The following is a 22,330-nucleotide window of genomic DNA, read 5'->3' on the forward strand; positions in this document are numbered from 1 at the left end:
TCGCAGCCGCAGGGATTTGTATTGATGTATTAGCAAATCCAAGCGACTGCGTAAAGAGATGCAGTTCGGTCACAGATCAATAGATTATCAGGCTTCTGCTGAGTAACCCTATGGTCGCACAGAATTTCTGCGGGAGCCATTTTTACGGTGTATGGGATCGCAGTTGAAGGCAGAGACATGCCCCAAAATCGGTTGTTTCAGTTGATACCCTCCCCCTTGCCACCCACAAACAGTCTCTGTCTGCCAATCAGTTTGCACATATATACTCTGTCAGTGACATCGGTAATGAAACTTGATGCACGTGCAGGCCACAAATAATCGATTGACTGTGTAAATATCGGCATTGCGTCCATCTCTGAATCAGGCCCTGTAGGGATTAGTAATTTAGCAGGATACTCCCAGAAAGTTGCATGTTGTAGTGATAAGTGGGCATTTGGAGTACATGTGGGATCTGACGGGTGCCGGACTATAGAAAGACAGTAAAAAGGTTGACAATGTCTAGATCAGGGCTCGACAAATTTTTGTAAAAACTAGGAGCCAGCTTAAAAGTTTAGGAGCCAAATCATCGTCCATGAAAAAACATATGAAAAGTTATAACACAAGGGGGAGAAAGGAGGACTGTATATGTACAGGGAACAGGAAGGGAGGACTGTATATGTACAGGGAGCAGGGAGGGGGGACTGTATATGTACAGGGGGCAGGGAGGGAGGACTGTATATGTACAGGGGGCAGGGAGGGAGGACTGTATATGTACAGGGGCAGGGAGGGAGGACGGTATATGTACAAGGGGCAGAAAGGAGGACTGTATATGTACAGGGAACAGGAAGGGAGGACTGTATATGTACAGGGAGGGGGGACTGTATATGTACAGGGGGCAGGGAGGGAGGACTGTATATGTACAGGGGGCAGGGAGGGAGGACGGTATATGTACAGGGGGCAGGGAGGGGGGACTGTATATGTACAGGGGGCAGGGAGGGGGGACTGTATATGTACAGGGAGCAGGGAGGGGGGACTGTATATGTACAGGGGGCAGGGAGGGAGGACTGTATATGTACAGGGGGCAGGGAGGGAGGACTGTATATGTACAGGGGCAGGGAGGGAGGACGGTATATGTACAAGGGGCAGAAAGGAGGACTGTATATGTACAGGGAACAGGAAGGGAAGACTGTATATGTACAGGGGGCAGGGAGGGAGGACTGTATATGTACAGGGGGCAGGGAGGGAGGACTGTATATGTACAGGGGGCAGGGAGGGAGGACGGTATATGTACAGGGGGCAGGGAGGGGGGACTGTATATGTACAGGGGGCAGGGAGGGGGGACTGTATATGTACAGGGGGCAGGGAGGGGGGACTGTATATGTACAGGGAGCAGGGAGGGAGGACTGTTTATGTACAGGGAGCAGGGAGGGGGGACTGCATATGTACAGGGAGCAGGGAGGGGGGACTGCATATGTACAGGGAGCAGGGAGGGGGGACTGCATATGTACAGGGAGCAGGGAGGGGGGACTGTATATGTACAGGGGGCAGGGAGGGGGGACTGCATATGTACAGGGAGCAGGGAGGGGGGACTGCATATGTACAGGGGGCAGGGAGGGAGGACTGTATATGTACAGGGAGCAGGGAAGGAGGACTGTATATGTACAGGGAGCAGGGAGGGAGGACTGTATATGTACAGGAAGCAGGGAGGGAGGACTGTATATGTACAGGGGGACAGATAGGAGGGACTGTATATGTACAGGGGGCAGGGAGGGGGGACTGAATATGCACAGGGGTACAGGCTCCAGGATTGCTTTAGGCAGTGGTGCTGTAATAATTCCCCCTCCCCAGGCAAACCACCCCCTGCACGACCGCAATACAGGGAGGTCAGAGCAGTTTATTAGTGTAACTTGTGATAGAAGAATGGGCTCCGGGATTGCTTTAGCGGTGCGGTCATAATTACAGCACCACTAAAGCAATCCCGGAGTCCACCCTTCTATCACAAGCTCTTACCGGAGCTCTGTGCAGCCAGCCAGATGGATGAGGGAGCAGGTGATGGTGAGCGGGTATCCGAGACGGAGGGGGAGTCAGTCAGCACACGCATGAAATGGCCTCCGTTGGGGAACTGCTTCCTGGAGTCCTAAATGGCCGCCCACGAACCTCCGCTGGGAAACTGTTTCCTCCCTCCCTGAAATTCCGGTCGCAAGGCAACAAAAAATAGTCGCCATGGCGACCTGGCCCCCGAGATTTGTCGAGCCCTGGTCTAGATAGATACCAGATGTTAGACAGTTAATAGGTCGACATGTACAAAAGGTTGACAGGTAATATGGTCGGCATGTTCAAATTGTCGACAGGGTCAAAAGGTTGACCCAAAAATGGTCAACATGATTTTTTATTTAGTTTTTTAGGGTTAGGCACTTACCTCAACGCTTAGGGTTAGGCACCAGGAGGAAGGATTAGGCACTTACCAGGGGATTAGGCACTAGAAGGGATGGTTAGGGTCAGGCACCTACCCCGACGGTTAAAGCTAGGCACCAGGAGGGAAGGCTAGGGTTAGGGTGAAGATTAGTGCTAAAAAAAACGAAAAAAAAAAGTGTTGATCATTTTTGTAACAACCTTTCTACCCGGTCGACCATTTGTACCTGTCGACCTTTAGTGTGTCGACTTCTTGACCCGATCAACCTTTCGTCCCAGTCAACCTATTGACTTTATGACATCTGGTGTCTTTTTACTGTCTATCTGTTAATCCACACCCAGATCTGACGACATGTGGGGGGGCCTTAGTGGTCTGAAGGTTTTATGTGGGGACAATTTAGGAGGAGTGATGTGTATTTTTAAATTATTGAGGGTGAAGATTGAAGGGCCAAACATGTGGCTCCTGAAGTGTATTAGGCTGCCCATCACTGAGCCAATCACTATACTTGTCTATAACATTTCATGAAAACACAGCTGCTTTTTCTTCTAATACAGCAAGAGAAACTGAACACTGGGCACACTGACAAGGTGAGGAGTAAGTCAGCCCAACAGTGGAATTATGTCCAAGATAATATTAAAAAGCGATATATGAGAGAATTAAACGCAGGAAAATAGATGACCAGAAGGAATACTTGGCAATACTACAGAGGTATTATTAGGTTGCAAAAGGTTAATCCGTGGAAATCACACAGATCAACCAGCTTTATAACTTCTATTTATTGAAGATGAGACCTTAAAAATGTAAATTATATTATAAGTAAGTTCAGTGAACATTTTAGGATAGAGGGAATAATGCACGAAGGTCCAACTCGCCAACAATGCACGAAACATGGACCTGTGCAGTAAGAAAGTGTAGTATAGTATTGTTTAAGGTTTCCAACTATAAGAACGGAGCCAGAAGTGATCCTATCGCTTTCTCAGTGCCAGTTAGCTGGTCTATACACAGGAGATAAACACGTCACTCCAGGAAACATAACTCTCTGGTTTCCTTACTCATTTAACATACTTGCAGCTCTGAAACTTTGACTAACAAACTTTTTCTAGTGTGTGTGTGCGTGTGCGTGAGTGTGATAGAGAGAGAGAGAGAGAGAGAGAGAGTGTGTGTGTTCATCTGGAATTTGTAGGAACCATCGAGTCTTGAAAGCTTGCATTGTTTTATATACAGTTATCAGTTTCCTTCAAAATTACTTTTACTTGCAAATGTACTCTGAAGGGTTACATGATTGATGACATTTCAGGGCATAGGTCTACTAACTTCCACTGCACACATCTGAGCTAAGCTGCTTACATACACACTCTAGTAGTGTGTGTGTGTGATGGTACATACTGCTGAAGGTCATCATCCAGTCATTATGCACAGGATGAACAACATGCTAATATCACTTACTATTGTGATGGCTAACTTCTAACAGGATGAACGCTTACCCTCACCCACAAGTTCACCACACTACCAGGATATGATTCAGGACTGTGTTATTTTGTATTGCTGTTGGCAAATTAACCCTTTAGTGTGGGAAATACAAACCAAATGGTTCCTAAAGAAAATGTGGAGAATACACTGAAGGAGGAAGTTTCCTCGTTAGCAATATAGGAAGCTTTTTTTCACTGACAACATAGTAATCTTTGTTGTAGTATAGGGCAATGAAGTCAATTTTACATTTAAATCTTTCCACTCCCATTTATTAGCAGCAGTGAGTTGGGGGTCTAAATTGCTGCCCTTGATCTGTAGTTAGGCAACGTGCTGTAATCAAAACATGAAGCTCTCGTTCACACATATAGGGGCATATTCAATTGGGGGCGAGAATAGCAAAAATCCCGCACCTGTGACGTTTTCCTGCAGGTGCCGGATTTTTGCTATTTCATCACGTGCAGGGTTTTTTAGATTTTGAGTGCCGGGAGTTATTTTTTTGAGCATCTCCAGAGCAAGTCTGATTTTTCCTAAAATCGTTAATTTCAGGAAAAATCTGCAGCATCGGCTCTGGCACCCCGGCGGCCCGGCCCCCCCCGGCGGACTAATTAGGCAATTGGAAGTTTTCAATTAGCTTAATTACTTCCCTTCCGCAGCGATGTCTTCTTCCTCCGGCATCGGCACCCGGTCTGCTGCAGCAGCGGTGAGTGTATGTGTGTATGAGTGACCCCCAGTGTGTGTGACTCCCGTGTGTGTCCTGTAACAGGCGCTGGGAGAACTACATCTCCCAACAGCCCTTGCTCCTCCCACCAGCCTCCTCCCCAGTGACAAGATGGAGTGGAGGCCACCGAGAACCACAGAGACCACCGGTGACCCATGGGCAGGTAAGTAATTTATTTTATTTTTTTTCGCGGCACAGGGTTGTCAGTGCTACAAAACCCACAACCACTTTTTTTTCATTGGATACCACGGGTATAGGGAGCGCGCATACCCATAGTAATCCAAAATTGGGCTCAAGGAGCATGAGGTTTTTTACCTCGCGCCCAATTGGACATGCCCCATACACTGGCAAATGGGTAAAAACGCAAGACAAATAACACATGCTTTACTAGACTGAAGGTAAGCAATCATTACGTAGACTGGCATTAATAAAATGGATTGTGTAAAGCAAATTCCATTCACATTCACCAGTATCATCTGCTGTGCTCGTAGTGAAGCCAGAGAAATTGGGCATACTGCATATAGAATCTTAGATTGCAGTATTAAGTTTTATTACGCATTGATGAGCCCATAAGAAACAATTCATTCTATTTTTAAGGTGCTACTTTGCAACTGGAAAACAAGGTAATGGTGGGTAAGTGTGACAAGGGCTTTTACTACATCTTTAGAATAGTCAATGTCTCCTCTACGCATTTTGTTTCAAGCACAATTTTAAATAATTCGGTGCCTAACCAATACGTTAAAAAAGATCATTATTATTATAGTAAATCTGTAAGTCACGTCAGACAGGGCAAACCTAAAGCAGGGACATACAAGTTAGACAAAATAAATGCAGGCATGAATATGGCCTTGCTCATAGTACAGATACGGGGTTTATTTACAAAGTATCAGGTTGTAAAACTCAACACTTATGTTCGTATTTATGCCCGATATTTAAAAGGGCAATGCTTTTACTAGCTATGTCTAGTTAGTGAAAGCAATACCCTTTTAAATTTTGGGCATAAACATGAACAGAAGTGTCAGGTTTACAACCCGACACTTCATAAATAAACCCCTTATGGTGCATACACAGGGTCAGATATGTCAGATGAATGATTTTTACCAATGGTTTGAACGATTTTTGACTGTATTAAAGTGAATGGAATCGTCCAAATCTGACTGCAAACATATCAGATGTCAGATATCGTTATCTGACAAACGGGAACGCGCATCGTTCATCATTGCAGGGACACATGTTAGATATGAACGATTTTTAAAATCGTTATTGTACAAACCTGAAGGAAAATCTGACCGTGTGTATGCACCATTAGAGTCATATTCTCTATCGGATAAGCAATGAAAGGTCTTGTTACATTGAGGAAAGTTAACAAAAGAGAAAGGAGACTCATGACTGGTCATCCAAACACAGGAAATACAACAAATATATTTAAAACTACTTACCTTTCCTGTCACAAAATACAAAGCCAAAACGTATGTTCAGTTTAATGATATCCACAGTAATATTGCTATGTGAAAGTAAATCAGTTGGCCAACTTGTGGCTCTGGCTTAACTTACTATTGCCATCTTGTGGGAATAAATGTATCTGCAATACTGTGCTAAAGGAGAGAATACAACTATGTTCTAGACTAAGCTAACTTAGGAAGCTGACCTTCATAATGTTGACAGTTATGATGTCGATATGGACAGAATGCCGTCACCTGGAAAATGACGACATAGATAGCATGTCGATTTCCAAAATGTCAGCGTGAGGGTTAGGGTCAGGGATAGACTCACAGTAAAAACAGTGTCAGCAATTTGACCATGTTGACAATTCATCAGTGTCGAAATGGTCAATGTCAGCATTATTATGTAACATAAAATACCGAACCTACTGGTATGCTGTTATATCTTTATTCAATTTATTCATGACATTATTTTGACAGGAATAAATACATTGGAAGGCAACTTTGTTTTTAAAGTATGCCCTGTATTCATCATATCAAATTAGTCTATGACTAAAAAAGTTTATGAATAATGAATGCAAAACTGTATGCAGCTTGGATTATAAATGCTCAAAAACATAACTTATGCCATGTTATAACTAGAGATGTCAAGGTCCGAAGGACCCACATTGTCCCCACATTTCCCAATGATGTTTTTGTCTTGAATAATTATTCCTTTGAATTTAACATTCGGGAGAAAAACTTCAACCTTACCAGTAAACTCAGGGGGCTCTCTACCCTTCAACCATTACTAAATTTCCACAATAAATCCTATACATAAATGTATTTATTAATTTTAACAAATGGCCAACTTCTAGAATATGGATTTCCACAGTGCGACTTCTGAGGAAACACAAACTGATTTGCAAATGCTATTAAATAAAATAAACATTTCCAATACTAATTACATCATTGTACACATTTATTTGTTTACATAAGAGGTAATTAGCAGACATTACAAAATCCTTTATGGGTAAAAGTGAGAAGGTAGAAAATGATGGTGAAAGTGCAAGTAGCTCTTTCCATCATTATCTTCATGAAGAAGTCCTACTGGTGCCTCCTACATTACAGCAGTATCACATACAGCTCCCCAATCAACTCCTTCAAGTAACCATCTGTGGGCCTCATTAAGAGATGTAGACAAGCCCGATGGTTTGCGTACATCTCCGATGATGAGGCGCCTGCACATAAGCAGAACGAGTGCTGCGTTGTTGCCCGCAGTACTGCTGATTAACAGGCTGTAGCCGTTTGGGGGCGGGGTGGGGGCAGCGTAACCCCTGTATTCTGGGAGTGCCGAAGCCAGGGTCTGTGTGTTCCAACGCTGACTTCCTGGCCTGGGTTTACGGAGCTGCGAGGGCCAATCCGAGTAGCCTCAGGGTTACTCAGATAGCCGATGGTTTCACAGATGATCAGATGCTGCATCTCAGGATGCAGTACTCAAATCTGTAATGCTGTCAAGAGTCTCTTCTCCTCATACGCCTCCTGCTGCATTAGCATATGTTAGCATCACTGCTAACAGCGTCCATCTCTGAATCAGACCCTGTATACAAAACACTCTCAATATCTCTATTTGTAGATGAGACACCTGAATGTGAAGAAGAAAGAGTAACCAAATATGTGCAAGTGCAATATATTCTTCTGAGACACCATTATCAATAACTCAAATATACATATTGGCAATGGACTAAAACCTACTCTTAATGGCATCACGAAGTTTGACACACTGTAAAAAAGATGGGGGGGGGTGGCTGGCCAAACGGAGGCATTCCCGAAGGAACGCCTACCGTTTGGGGGCGGCCTCAGTAGTGAGCTTCCGGCTCTATTAGAGCCAGAAGCTCGCTGGGGCTTGCGATGAACGAGACCCTACCACAAGGTCTCGTCGCAAGCCCGATGGTCGCAACCATCACCTGGCCGCTCGCAAAAGCTGTGGGTGGTCACCCACAGCTTAGCGAGCAGCCAGGAGGCCGGCTCTGAAAAAAAAAAAAATGCAGCCCTAATTCAGAGCGAGCGCTCTGAATGAGCGTCCGGCTCTGAATCAGGTCCACAGTACTAGGTGATGAGGTCATCTGGGTCAGCTGCATAACTCGGTCTAATGCCCATTTCTTCAGCAATTACTGCATCTGAATCATACAGCACACTTCTGTCATCCATTCCTAATCATGTGGCACAGATAAAATAGAACAGAAGTGCATCTCCACTGACAATTATAGAAAAAGGAAAAGGTTATGTTAACAGACTAGAGGAATGTGGTTGCAAATCAATTCATTCTGTGGCAAACCACCTGGATTCAAGCTTCAAAGGAAAGAATGTGAGTGATACAAGAACTGCTACTGCACTTAACTTTATTGCAAAACAAGCAACACACCCAGGACATAATGTTGATAATGTACTGTGCTTTCAGATGCTACAGAATATTCCTTTTAATGCAGTCTGGAACTGTGACATGGAAGAAATACCCTTTGCATGACATAACCGGCTTATTACTCCATCTATTGCAGCATCTTAAAGAAACTGATCTGTATTTGGAAATACCCACAACAAAACAAGAAACAGACTAACGTAAAGGCGCCCATACATCTGCAACGGATTGTCGTGATTTAGCAATGCGATCGGAAATGCTGATCTGCCGGGTGGAAATGCCGACCGCCCATCATCGATGTTCAGTGATCCGTCGCAGGATTGCTGAAATTTTACATGTTAAATGTCCACGATTTGACGACCACGATCATTTTTTGATCGCGATAGTCATATCGGGAAAATCCAACATGTTGGATTTCTGCGAACCTGCAATTCGTCGATGATGTATGGGGCCCTTTACAAATAACGCAAAATTCAGGTTCTTAATATAGCTATGTGAATTTTTAAAGAACATGAAATAGTTACTTTATAAGCCATTTTATGATCATCTAAACGTTTTCAGACATTCAAAAGTAATACTCACCTTAAGTTTGTCCTTCGATCTTCATCATTCCCAAACTCCTGTAAGCAAAACATTAAAATATGAGTGCACTATTTGGACTTCTAATTTTGAACATATAGACAGCAATTATTGACTTTTTTGTTAATTTGACCATAATCATCTACTTTTTAGAACAAATTTCAGTTTGTCATCTTCTTATCATTATTCTCCGGATGGTGGAAATATAAAATATTATGTCTCACCCATGTACCATGTTGGTACTTTATCTCTGTCTCCAAGTCTTAGTTCATAGGAACATAAAGGAGAGAACGCACGCACTTAGCCAATGTTTTTGCTCTGCGCATGCACGTCCAGTCTAGAGATAACCAGTGAGCAGATGACTGTGTTAGTTGCCTCCAGCATGAAAAAGGGAATTATCCAGGAGATATTTTTTGAGATGTAAACGGCAGGACTGTGAGGTACTGAACATGAGGTTTTAAGGAGAATGAGGAGTCAAGAATAAGTCGAGGACAGTGCACTTGCGGGTTAGAGAAGATGATGGTGCGGTCAATAGATTTTAAATTGAGGGAGGTGAGGTTATTCGGGCGGGTGGGAATATTACCAGCTCAGTCTTATGCTAGACATGCATCTGTGTAATCTGCGTAATAAACAGTATTATGCCTGTACAACAAAAGCCATTCTGAAGTTACCAGTCTTGTGGCTTATGATAAATTGTTATACTGCATAACTACAGAATATTTATATGGTTATAAGCTTGTGGTGCTGTTTTTAATTGTGTTCTTTATTTACGGTTTATGTTTACACATTTCACTTACTTTATCGCAATTTAAATACACACTTTGTATGTTTTTTATGTCTTTTCTACTGAATATTGTGGAAAGACAGTGTTGTTTCTTAGTTTGTACTAAAGGCTCACTATGGGTCTGATTCAGCAAGGATCGCAGTTGCAAAGCTGCACGCAGGCAGCTTTCTTGCAATCATGCAAATGCAGCAGGAGGTGTACGACACCCCCTGCTGCATTTGTGATCCCAGCACGGCGATGGAGGTCACAGTGCTGGAATCACCATTGCGACTATCAGTGGTCGATGGTCGCGATGCTGGCCAGCTTGCGAGCCCAGAAGACTGCGTACGTCCATGCAGTCTCTAAGCTGGCCACTCCCGGAAAACGGGGAGGACATGCCCTGTTTCCGGGAACGCCGGCCGTCCCTTAAATGCCTCTGCCTGCCAATCAGGGAGAGGCACTCAAGGGCTAGCGTGTGTGTTACCAGGATCCAATCTGCACACTCGCAAAATGGGTCCTGCGCATGCGCAGATTCCCTATAACGTGAATCTGCGTTCAGCCTCTATATATGTAGTGGGGTACATGTGGTGACTCCGTAGGTGTCTAATTGTTTGGAGAAATCTTTCTCTCTTTGTGTGTTCTACATATTTCTATAAGGTGATTTATTCCGAACATTTACGAATTCAAATAGTGTGTGCCTGATAGAGAGTACCTTCTTTTCTTCTCCTTTTGACTAGCTGATGTACCTGGTTTCACCTGTACCTTTCCTTCATACCATCCTAACTTATATGCTTAGTTTATTTTATGCCTCTGGTGTAAAGGAGCGTGCTACTATCAAGACTAAGTAAATTGAGGGCCTGATTCAGCAAGGAACGCACGCACTCTGACGATGGTTTCACACTGCGCATGCATCGCACTACACGTGCGCATACTAGCCAGTGCGATCGGGTAAGGGTACTCAGACCCTTCCAATATTGATTGACAGGAAATGCCGTTTGTTTGTGGTAACAGGGGTGGTCAGTCGAACACGGGCATGCCAGTGCGTTTAAACGCCGTTGCAGGGGTGTGCATAAATTAGCCATTGCAAGGTCCTATGCAGCCTGAGCGAGGTTAGGTCAACCACTATTATGCTAAGGTGTTCGATGGTTCTCAATTTTACCGATGTTTCCGCTATTTATATATTTATTACCAGTTATTTATATAGCACATACATATTCCGCAGCGCTTTACAGAGAATAGTTGGCCATTCACATCAGTCCCTGCCCCAGTGGAGCTTACAATCTATATTCCCTACCACATGCTCACACACATGCACAGTAGGGGTAATTTTGTTGGGAGCCAATTAACCTACCAGATTATTTTTGGAGTGTAGGAGGAAACCGGAGCACCCGGAGGAATCCCACGCAAGCACAGGGAGAATATACAAACTCCACACAGTTAGGGACGTAGTGGCTATCGAACCCACAACCTCAGTGCTGTGAGGCAGTAATGCCAACCATTATACAGTCTGTGCTGCCCTATCTTGCGGACTACTCAGGCTGTGAGCAAAGGGAGGTGGGCAGCATTATATATTGCTGGGTGTCTGCATCTTGTGCTGCGGTTGCCGTGTGTATACATTGATTAGCATATTTTCTCAGTGGCTGGGTGCGTGTGTTCTCTCACTTGCGTTCTTTGCTGAATCAGGCCCTAAGTTATTTTTGTTTTGTTTTTTGTGAAGGAGGTACTCAGTGAGCTGGTGTATTTGCTGTTGTGGGACATGATGGAGAAGTCCTCCCAGTTGTTCACAACCTGCCTCACAATTAGCTCACACACCTCTCTAGCCATTAGCTGAGTGTCATACATGAGATAGGAGAGGAACCGGAACAGGCAGGCTCCGTCTCCTGTGATGGGGACAATGGTGTGAGGCACCATCTCCTGTTTAACATTCAGAAACTCAATTGCCAGCTTCGAGAAAATGAAAAATCCAAATACAAAGCAAGTGACTTATCCAAATAGAAAAAAAAAAAAACTTAGGGGTCTATTTATGAAGCCTTGGATAGAGATAAAGTACCAACCAATCAGCTCCTGTCATTTTTTAAACACAGCCTGCAAAGTGACAGTTAGGAGCGGATTGGTTGGTACTTTGGGGGTCATTCAGACCCACTCGCGAGCGGCAGTACGCTCGCAAGTGGGTCGATGTTCCCCACTGCGCATGCGCACGACGGAGGGAGCTCCGTCGTGCGCATGCGCGAGACCCGGCGAGCGACGGGCTTTCCATCGCTCGGGGTCTCGCACCAAAGGGGGCGTGCTGTCGATGTTGATTGACAGCACGCCCCCTTTGGTGGGCGTGCCTGCCAGACGGAGGCGTTCCCATGGGAACGCCTACCGTCTGAACGCGGCCCCACTGACATCACTAGTGATGTCAGTGGGAGTGATTTTGGCTCTGATAGAGCCAAAATCACTCCAGGGCTTGTGGCTGGGAAACCCGACCGCAGGGTTTCCCTCGCAAGTCCGATGGTCGCGATGGTCTTGACCATCTTTTTGCACGCTCGTATATGCTGTGGGTGGTGACCATCAGCTATACGAGCGTCCAGGAGGACGCTCCATTTTACTGGAGGAGGGCCCTGATTCAGAGCGAGCGCTCTGGTCAGAGCGTCCGGCTCTGAATCAGGCCCTTTATCTCCACTTTTATGTCCACTTCTCTCTCCCCAAGGCTTAAGATGCATATCCACTACACAAGTCGCTCCATGAGAGATATCTTGTAGTAGACGTCATCCTCCCTCATCCCGTACTTGCAGAACCAGAAAATATCGTCAGGTTGCCCTGCAAGTACGGGCGATGAGCGACGTAGTCAACGACCACGGGAGCGCGCATCGCTGGTCGTTGACGGCATATCCACTGGACGATATAATGAACGATTACGTTACCGTTCATTTGTTCATTGTATCGTCTAGTGGATACATAGCTTTAGTAAAATAGACCCCCCTGTGGCTCCCCCATTTGAATAATGGACTGCTTAGTGGGTGCTTACGTCATGGAAGGAAAATACTCCCCAAATTTCAGAAACAGATTCTAGGTTTGGGCAAAGGCGTTGATGAGTCAATCAAGCGGACATTGCACAGGTGGAGGAAACATTTTAGCCCTTTTCACCCCTTTAGGAGTCGAATTTCAAAAAACCCTGCTTAGTGGGTACCTACATCATGGAAGGAATATAGGGTCTCATTCAGACCCGGTCGCAAGCGCTGAGCGCTTGCAACCGGGTCGATGTTAAGGCTCTGCGCGTGCGCAAGCCCCAGAGCGAGAGAGAAACTCTCTCGCTCCGGAGCTCAATACCAAAGGGGCGGCTGTCGTTTTGTGGGCAGCCGCACTGACATCAGCAGTGATGTCAGTGGGTAGTTTCCTGCTTGATCAGAGCAGGAAGCTCCCTGGGGCTTGCAGTTGCCGAGACCCAACCTCAGGGTCTCGTCGCATGCCCCGATGGTCTTGACCATCGCGACCATCACCCTGGTCGGTCGCTGAAGCTGTGGGAGGCGACCAGGAGGCCGCACTTACAAAATCAAGCGGCCGCCCTCAGAGAGAGCGCTCGCTTCTTGCGAGCGCCTCTGAATGAGGGCCATACTCCCCGAGCTTCATGTTTCTAGGTCCAGGGGTTTGGGCCGGGTGCCGATGAGTCAATCAGGACAATAATATATGAAAAAAAAATAATATATATATATATATATATATATATATATATATATTACATACAGTCAGGTCCATAAATATTGGGACATTGACAGAATTTTTAGATTTTGGCCTCTATTCACCATCACAATGGTTTTGAAATGAAACAATCAAGATGTGCTTTAACTGCAGACTTTCAGATTTAATTTGAGGGTAATTACATCCAAATCGGGTGAACGGTGTAGGAATTACAACAGTTTCTATATGTGCCTCCCACTTTTTAAGGGGCCAAAAGTAATGGGACTATCAACTCAAAAGCTATTTCATGGACAGGTGTGGGCTATTCCCTCATTATTTCATTATCAATTAAGCAGGTAAAAGGTCTGGAGGTGATTCTAGGTGTGACATTTGCATTTGGAATCAGTTGCTGTGGACTCTCAATATGAGATCCAAAGAGCTGTCACTATCAGTGAAGCAAGCCATCATTAGGCTGAAAAATCAAAACAAACCCATCAGAGAGATAGCAAAAACATTAGGTATGGCCAAATCAACTGTTTGGAACATTCTTAAAAAGAAAGAACGCACCGGAGAGCTCAGCAACACCGGAAGACCATGGAAAACAACTGTGGTGGATGACCAAAATAATTATTTCTCTGGTGAAGAAAAACCCCTTCACGACAGTTATCCAAATCAAGAACACTCTCCAGGAGGTAGATGTATATGTGTCAAAGTCAACAATCAAGAGAAGACTTCACAAGAGTGAATATAGAGGGTTCAGCGCAAGATGCAAACCATTGGTGAGCCACAAAAACAGGAAGACCAGATTAGAGTTTGCCAAACAACATCTAAAAAAGCCATTACAGTTCTGGAACAACATCCTATGGACAGATGAGACAAAGATCAACTTGTACCAGAGTGATGGGAAGAGAAGAGAAGGAAAGGAACTGCTCATGATCCAAAACATACCACCTCATCAGTGAAGCATGGTGGTGGTAGTGTCATGGCGTGGGCATGTATGGCTGCCAATGGAACTGGTTCCCTTCTATTTATTGAAGATGTGACTGCTGACAAAAGCAGCAGAATGAATTCTGAATGTTTCGGGCAATATTATATGCTCATATTCAGTCAAATGCTTCAGAACTCATTGGACGGCGCTTCACAGTGCAGATGGACAATGACCCGAAGCATACTGCAAAAGCAACCAAAGAGTTTTTTAAGGCTAAAAAGTGGAATGTTATGCAATGGCCAAGTCAATCCCCTGACCTGAATCCGATTGAGCATGCATTTCACTTGATGAAGACAAAACTGAAGGGAAAATGAACAAGCAGGAACTGAAAACATTTGCAGTAGAGGCCTGGCAGAGCATCACCAGGGATGAAACCCAGCGTCTGGTGATGTCTATGCGTTCCAGACTTCAGGCTGTAATTGCCTGCAAAGGATTTGCAACAAAGTATTAAAAAGTGAAAGTTAGATTTAGGATTGTTTAGCTTGTCCCATTACTTTTGGCCCCATAAAAAGTGGGAGGCACATATAGAAACCGTTGTAATTCCTACACCGTTCACCTGATTTGGATGTAATTACCCTCAAATTAAATCTGAAAGTCTGCAGTTAAAACACATCTTGTTTGTTTCATTTCAAAGCCATTGTGGTGGTGAATAGAGGCCAAAATATGAAAATTCTGTCATTGTCCCAATATTTATGGACCTGACTGTATGTGTGTGTGTGTGTATATATATATATATATATATATATATATATATATATATATAACACACATATACACACACTCATGTGACAAATAACCCACAACAAATTTGCATTGCTGATGTTTATTAAAGGTAAAGTGCCATCTGCAATAGTCAATTGTTATGGCTTATCAGTGAAGAAGGGGTTATTTCCAAACATCACTGACCGATATATTTGAAGTCCATCTTCTACAGTGAAAAAAGATTATTTACAAATGGGGAACATTGCAGACAGTTGGCAATCTTCCTAGGAGTGGGTGTCCCAGTAATATCAGGCCATATCATGCTCTGCAAAATGGTAAGAAACCCAGAGCTACATTCAGGGGTCTGAATACTTCACAATGTGATAAATGTTAAACTTCAAATGTCTACCATCGTTTTTTTGTTTTGTTTTTTAAAAAGACCAATATTACACTACAGCTTGGTATGCTAAGTTTCATCTGATCAAAACATTAAGGGGCCCATTTAGCAATAAGCACATTTGCATTGTGATCTGTGGAGCTCATTCAGACCCACTCGCTATGCAGCGCTCTCTCACAGCCGCCAGGGGCGGATATGCAAACTCTGCGTTTGCACGGCCTGACTTAAGGACGCCCTCAATGTCTTAGCGTGCAGCGGCAAAGCGATAGCAAGCTGGTCTAATGCCGCCTCCTTTACCTTTGCACCACACGTCATCTCCAGGAAGTATATTAAACTATCGGTACCATAGAGAACCATCGGAGGCATACGCAGTGCTTGAGGTAGAGCCTATCCTACCGCATGCACTGCGAATGCTGCAGTCAAAAAAAGACCCAGGTGACGTGTAAAATGACGCTCCACTTTAATTATGCACGCCCTGTTAATGCCGTTTTGAGGCTCAGATAGGCCTGCGTTCGCAGCACCACTCCCCCGTTTACAAGCACCTTCCCCCGTCACCACACACAAACGGCACATTCTGTCACTCAAAGTAGCGGGCCGTATGTGTACTCCAGGCGCTAGCTTCCCGATCGCAAAGACTGGCTCGCGCATGCGCATATTGACGCATACGCAGACAGGCGACAATAAGCCATAGCGTGCGATTGCTGCGTTGTGCCCGGGTGTAAACCCCCCCTGTGCTCGATATTAGTGCCCATGAATGCATTTCTATATGTGATATTAGTGCCGGGATGTACAAAAGACCAACTGCAGGGACAGGGGCTCTCCCTAAGATAGGCTCAGAGTGAAGAGACCATCACTTCCCTCCTGTGCCGGACTCCTGTGCAGTCTACAGAAAACGGATTTCGCATTCCGAAGCTTGGCAAATCCAATAGCATTGCCTCCCCCATAGAGACCTATGGTGGCTGTGGCTGCTATTGGATATGGGGGGACTGCAGCAGTAATTGGAGATATCTGCTGCGGTCCCTCGATAATACATCTGGGGGATACTAAGTATTTGCCAGTATCCCCCGAAAACGGGTGTTTTCTGAGAATACGCTGCAAATACTTAATGATAAAATGATAAATACGTCCATAAATTTGGATAGACAAGATGATTATAAAGTTGTTTGGTTTTAATGTCAAACACCATTTTTGTTGAAAAGCAAACACAGTGGGTCTCATTCAGACGCGCTCGTGAGCGCAGGACGCTCGCAAGCGGGTCGATGGTACCCAAATGCGCACGACGGAGGCTGCTCCGTCGTGCGCGAGACCCGGCGAGCGACGGGGAAGCCGTCACTCGGAGTCTCGCACCAAAGGGGGCGTGCTGTCGCTGGTGAGTGACAGCACGCCCCCTTTGGTGGGTGTGCCGGGGCGTGGCTGCCCAGACGGAGGCGTTCCCATCACTAGTGATGTCAGTGGGAGTGATTTTGGCTCTGATAGAGCCAAAATCACTCCAGGGCTTGCGGCAGCAGGGTCTCGTCGCAAGCCCGATGGTCATGATGGTCTTGACCATCATCATGGACGCTCGCATAAGCTGTGGATGGTAACCCACAGCTATGCGAGCGCCCAGGAGGACGCACCAAAAAAAAACAAAACGCCCTGATTCAGAGCGGGCGCTCGTTCAGATCGTCCGGCTCTGAATCAGGCCCAGTGTACCATAAGAACTTTATACTAACTGTCAGATACAGGACCTGGACTTATCATTGGCGGCAATTCAATTGTTTTTTTAAATCGCTCTAAGTAACGGGTGCCCAATGTTGCAATTCAATTGTTTTTTGTGCTTCCATTAATTATTGGGTTTGTCGTGCCTAATTAGACTGAGTTAAGCCACGTAACACGGCTAAACCCCATCTAAAGTCCTGCTTAGGGCAGACAACTGCAGTTTGGATGCTCACAACCAGGACTTTTCGCACATTTCTGATCGCCTTCCAAGGAGGGGATGAGCAGAAATACTGGTGCCTGTTCGAGCCCGAACGGCAATTGAATTGCTCTATTAGGCGCCCTGCACTGACAGCCGCTGGCGCTAACAATTGAATCTTCCCCATTGAGTCCACAGTTAATTTCCCTCCATAGCAGAGTATCCTATAGGAAAATCTGAAGTCATCTTCCTAACAACTCAGGCATCAGAAAAGCTGTCATGCAAAAAGACAATGGCCCTGATTCAGAGCCGGACGCTCTGACCAGAGCGCTCGCTCTGAATCAGGGCCCACCTCCATAATTATGGAGCGTCCTCCTGGACGCTCGTATAGCTGTGGGTCACCACCCACAGCATATACGAGCGTGCAGGATGATGGTCGCGATGGTCTTGACCATCGCGACTGCGAGCCGAAGCCTGCGGTTGAGTTTCTCAACCGCAAGGCCCGGAGTGATTTTGGCTCTATCAGAGCCAAAATCACTCCCACTGACATCACTAGTGATGTCAGTGGGGCCGGCCTCTGACGGTAGGCGTTCCCTTGGGAACGCCCCCGTCTGGGAGGCACGCCCACCAAAGAGGGCGTGCTGTCAATCAACATCGACAGCACGCCCCCTTTGATCAGACACAACGAGCGAAGGAAAGTCCTTCGCTCGTCGCGTCTCGCGCATGCGCACGACGGAGCTCCCTCCGTCGTGCGCATGCGCAGTGCACACCATCGACCCACTTGCGAGCGGACAGCCGCACGCGAGTGGGTCTGAATCAGGCCCAATGATCCTAAGCATACCAGCAAACCTAAATATAGCTTAAAAAATAAAGAATCATATTTTTTAAATTGTCAAGTCAAAGTCCAGACCTCCACATCATTGAGATACTGCACTGTGATGGGAGTGGGATGTAGTCGGCATCCCAGAGGTCAGAATCCTGGCACCGGAAACCCATCAGCAGTCGGGATTCCGATGCCAAAATCCCAACCTCTCACACCTTAACGGTAAGTATTAGGCTTGGGGTTAGGGATAGGCACTAGGGGGCAGGATAAGGTTAGGCTGCGGGGGGGCGTTATGGTAAGGGTACTTACCTGCAGGCGTCGGGATTCCGACCGCCTGGATCCCGTACCCAACCCATGGGACCTTATGTGAATAAATGATAAATGTATGCCATTATACATCAATAAACTGAAGCAACATTGCAAGGCAGATTGTGCCAGTATAATCTTAGGCCCGTACTCAATTAGCTGCGACAATTTCCCCGCGTCAGCTAAATGTACTTTTCACCTACATCGTGTGTTTTTGGCGAATTCACTTTTCGTGCGCGTCCCCACTTTTCACTCCATTCAATTCCAAATGACGCGAATACGGTACCCGGCGAAACTGAAACAGGCGAAAAGTCCTGTCAAAAATGGGTAACTCAGCCTGACACCCCCCCAAAAGATGCACTAACGTTAGGGATCACTATAGATGTCCCCGATCAGCCCTAATTAATGAATTTGGGGTACTTTGGTTGTTTGAATTGGTGGCAATTAGCGCATTAACACAAGTGGTGAAGCATAGTATTTAGCAGTATTTTTATGTGAAAATAACTACTGCCAGCAAATTTGGGGTACATGAAAATGGGGCTAGTAGCATATTTGAAAGTTGCTAAAGTGAAGTTTTAATAAACATAAAAAAATCCACCTGCCGCAAGCACCTGCAAACAAAAAAACACCTGCCCCATACTTGTGGACAGAAGACTATTTCGATAGTTTTTAAGTTTGTCCCCCAACTTTGCACTTTTTCGCCCGCAAAATGAAAGTAGTTTTTTGGGGTCTTCTAAAGTATTATATTTACACAGTTTATCTTTGGGGGACTATCTCAAGGGTGCAGGGGGGTTTCCCAAAGTTTGCACCCCAAAACCGCAACTCTGCACTTTTTTCCGCCTGCTATTCATAGGCGAAACTTTTCCGCCGAATACATTGCATTGACTTTTCGCGTTCGCGAAAAGTGTTTGCAATTGAATACGGCGAAAAGTTTCCACCTGGCGAAATGACGTCATCCGCGATACTTTTTCACGGATTCTGACTTTTCACCGGGAGTTGAATACAGGCCTTAGTTGTAAGTAAAAGACTGAGAAAGTCAGAGAGAACACATAGTACAACAAAGTTATCGCTGCTAAAGGTTATTCTACAAGCTACCAAATCATGGCGTTTTGGTTTATATTTTGTTGAATAAAGACAGTCAAATCTATTACAGGTTATTTGTCACATGAGATTAGACTTTAAGACTTTAGTGAAGACTAGATGATTATGTTCTGATATGTAAACATATAGATTTTAATGAGGGCATCCTTTCTTTCTCACGTGATTGTTATTGCAAACTAAAAATCATCTTAAACACTAACCGCCAAATGAGTAGTGTGACTTATCACTGATTTTTGTACCATTCAATAAACTTGCTGCTTTCTGTTTCTTTAAGCAAATAGTGATCCCAGTGAAAATCCTATTGGGATCAACTGGATGTATACCAAGAACAGAGAGACACCCACAATGATGTGCCCACCAAGGTAAGCAAAGACTAACAGAATATGGTTTTAGCTTTACACCTGGGTGCCTAGTTCCACATTAAAGCTGGGTACACACTAGACGATTTCTCGGACCATATGGCAAATTGGACAGACACAACATCCGGATCGTCTAGAGTGTATGCACTATGAGCACTCTCGCATGGCAACATCGGGGTTGTTCCATCGTCCATGCTTGCACACAGATGGAGTGACCCAGCTGCCAATGCCAGGAAGGTGAATTGTGCAGGTGAATGATTTATCTGGCGGTTGGACACCGGAACGTGCAGTGTGTACCAACCGCCCAATATATTGTGCCATCACAAATGCCATCGCTGGTAGGTACACACCTTGTCTAGTGTGTACACGGCTTAAGGCAATAACGGATAATTTATCAAGGTTCAAGTTCAGAACATGGGGCCCCTACCTCCCGCACAGTCGCCACAGTTGGAGAGGAGACATGTCTGCAGAGGACCCGGTCCGTAGACATGCTCCCATGGTAATGCTAACAGCAAGGGCCTCCCACACATGGGATTATGACTGTGGTCTGGGTCCTCTGTTGACATGTCTTCTCATCAGCGGCAGCGATGTGGACTGTGCGGATGGTGTGCCCCATGATCTGAACTGCTGCTGTTGTGCCGCTGGAGAGAAGACATGTTTGCAAAGTACCTGGACCGCGGACATTCTACCACAGGAGTGATAACAGCCGATGTCGGCACTGCTCCTCCAGCAGCACTGGCGTTTGTTGGGAGCCCCATGTTCTGAACTTGAACCATTTGTCAGTATGTGCAGGCACTGCAGTAACATGCAAGACAGGTGGATCTTCTCTCTTAGCTATCTCTAAAGACACAATAACACAGGGTCTATGTACTAAGTTATGGGGAGAGATAAATTACCAACCAATCTGATCCTGTCACTTTATATGCTTAGTTTGAAAAATGACAGTTCGGAGCTGATTGATTTGTACTTTATCTCTCTCCAAGGCTTAGAACATAGACCCCACAGATACATGGAGACGGCTGCTATGAATGTGCTACATCTGCGCTGGCACACAGCCCCCTGAGAGGTGACTCCTGCTGCGGCCTATGCAGCCTGCACCTTCCCCCGCTCTTTCCTGTGCCGCTGGCGGGGAAGGACCGTGATGGGATTTCTCACCTCGCTTGTGCTGGCCGAGGAGGCGGCACTGGGGGTCGGGGATCGCTGTAAGGTCACAAGAGCCATCACTATCGGATCTCCGGTAACCGGCAGCTGGTGTCGGGCTCACAAGGTGCCGTCCCCAGTGTGTTGTCCGGAATCACAGCCAGGTATACTCAGATCCTGATTAGGGGCCGGTTCCGGCCATTGCCTGTCTCGGTGCTCACCGGGATCCTTTATCACTAATCCACGCCGCTGCACGGTGCCACCATGTCTGAGGTAGAGCTGCGCCTGTCCCGCCCCGTACAGCTGTGATTCTGGTGCCGGCGCCCTGTATGCACTGCCTGGCGTATGATGATCGCTGGTCGGTGCTGCCTGACCCCAGGCTGATGTTCGATCTCCGCGGTGATCCCTGCTGATCCCGAGCTCCTCCTACCGGGGAGGTGGATCGTGAAACGGACAAGTGTTGGTAGTAGTAATCCACAACAGGACCAAGGCCATGATCCACATCAGAGCTATAAATGATGGCTAAGCTGTTCCTTTGACCCCCAATTCTCTTAATCCACGATTCCCCTATCCCACCGTGCCCTTATTCCAATATCCTCCTATTTCACTACCCTACTTTCCCATTATTCTTCTATTCCACTATCCTCCTATTTCACAATCCAGTACTTGTGAACTTTACGGACACATTGCGGAGAGAACCCAAGTGTCCTACACTCATTATTATCCATCATGGTAATGTCTAAATCCCCATAACGGAGAGGACCCTGACGTCCTCAGCCAGTGTCCAGTGTCATTCCCTACCATCCAAGTGGGCATAGAGGGGGAATATAACCTTGTAGCAAGCCACCGAGCCCGAAGTGTGGTAAGCGAACAACTTTCTTCTTTAGATGGGGACAACTTTCAGTACTTGTGTACGTAAAGTACACAAGTACCTTTTAAAACATTAATTGGGTTCTCTCTGCAATGAGTCCGTAAAGTACACAAGTACCCACTATCCTACTTTCCCATTATCCTCCTATTTCACTATCCTACTTTCCCATTAGCCTTCTACTCCACTATCTTCCTATTTTACTATCCTACTTTCCCATTATACTTCTATTCCACTATCCTCCTATTTCACTATCCTACTTTCCCATTATACTTCTATTCCACTATCCTCCTATTCCACTATCCTACTTTCCCATTATCCCTCTATTCC

General features: G+C 45.7%; 1 protein-coding gene across 2 annotated transcripts in view; it reads right to left on the reverse strand.

Annotated features, from left to right (window-relative positions):
• SSH1 (slingshot protein phosphatase 1) overlaps nucleotides 1-21,546 on the reverse strand; it is an 80,541-nt gene extending 58,995 nt beyond the window's left edge. The window contains exons 1-2 of one of the 2 annotated variants that reach the window (XM_088457251.1): nucleotides 21,354-21,546; nucleotides 9,003-9,040 (exon numbers count right to left, since the gene is read on the reverse strand). Coding sequence is in view for 1 of the 2 variants with exons in the window: in XM_088457250.1 (XP_088313376.1) it covers nucleotides 9,003-9,040; nucleotides 21,148-21,213 (104 nt within the window). In the remaining variant the exon portion in view is untranslated. Of the gene's footprint in view, nucleotides 1-9,002; nucleotides 9,041-21,147 lie in introns of both variants that reach the window. The other variant, XM_088457250.1, reaches the window with a different exon arrangement.
• Nucleotides 21,547-22,330: the final 784 nt, after the last annotated feature.

The sequence above is a fragment of the Taudactylus pleione genome, unplaced genomic scaffold, assembly GCF_031769625.1.
Source record: "Taudactylus pleione unplaced genomic scaffold, aTauple2 ptg000749l, whole genome shotgun sequence".
NCBI lineage: Eukaryota > Metazoa > Chordata > Amphibia > Anura > Myobatrachidae > Taudactylus > Taudactylus pleione.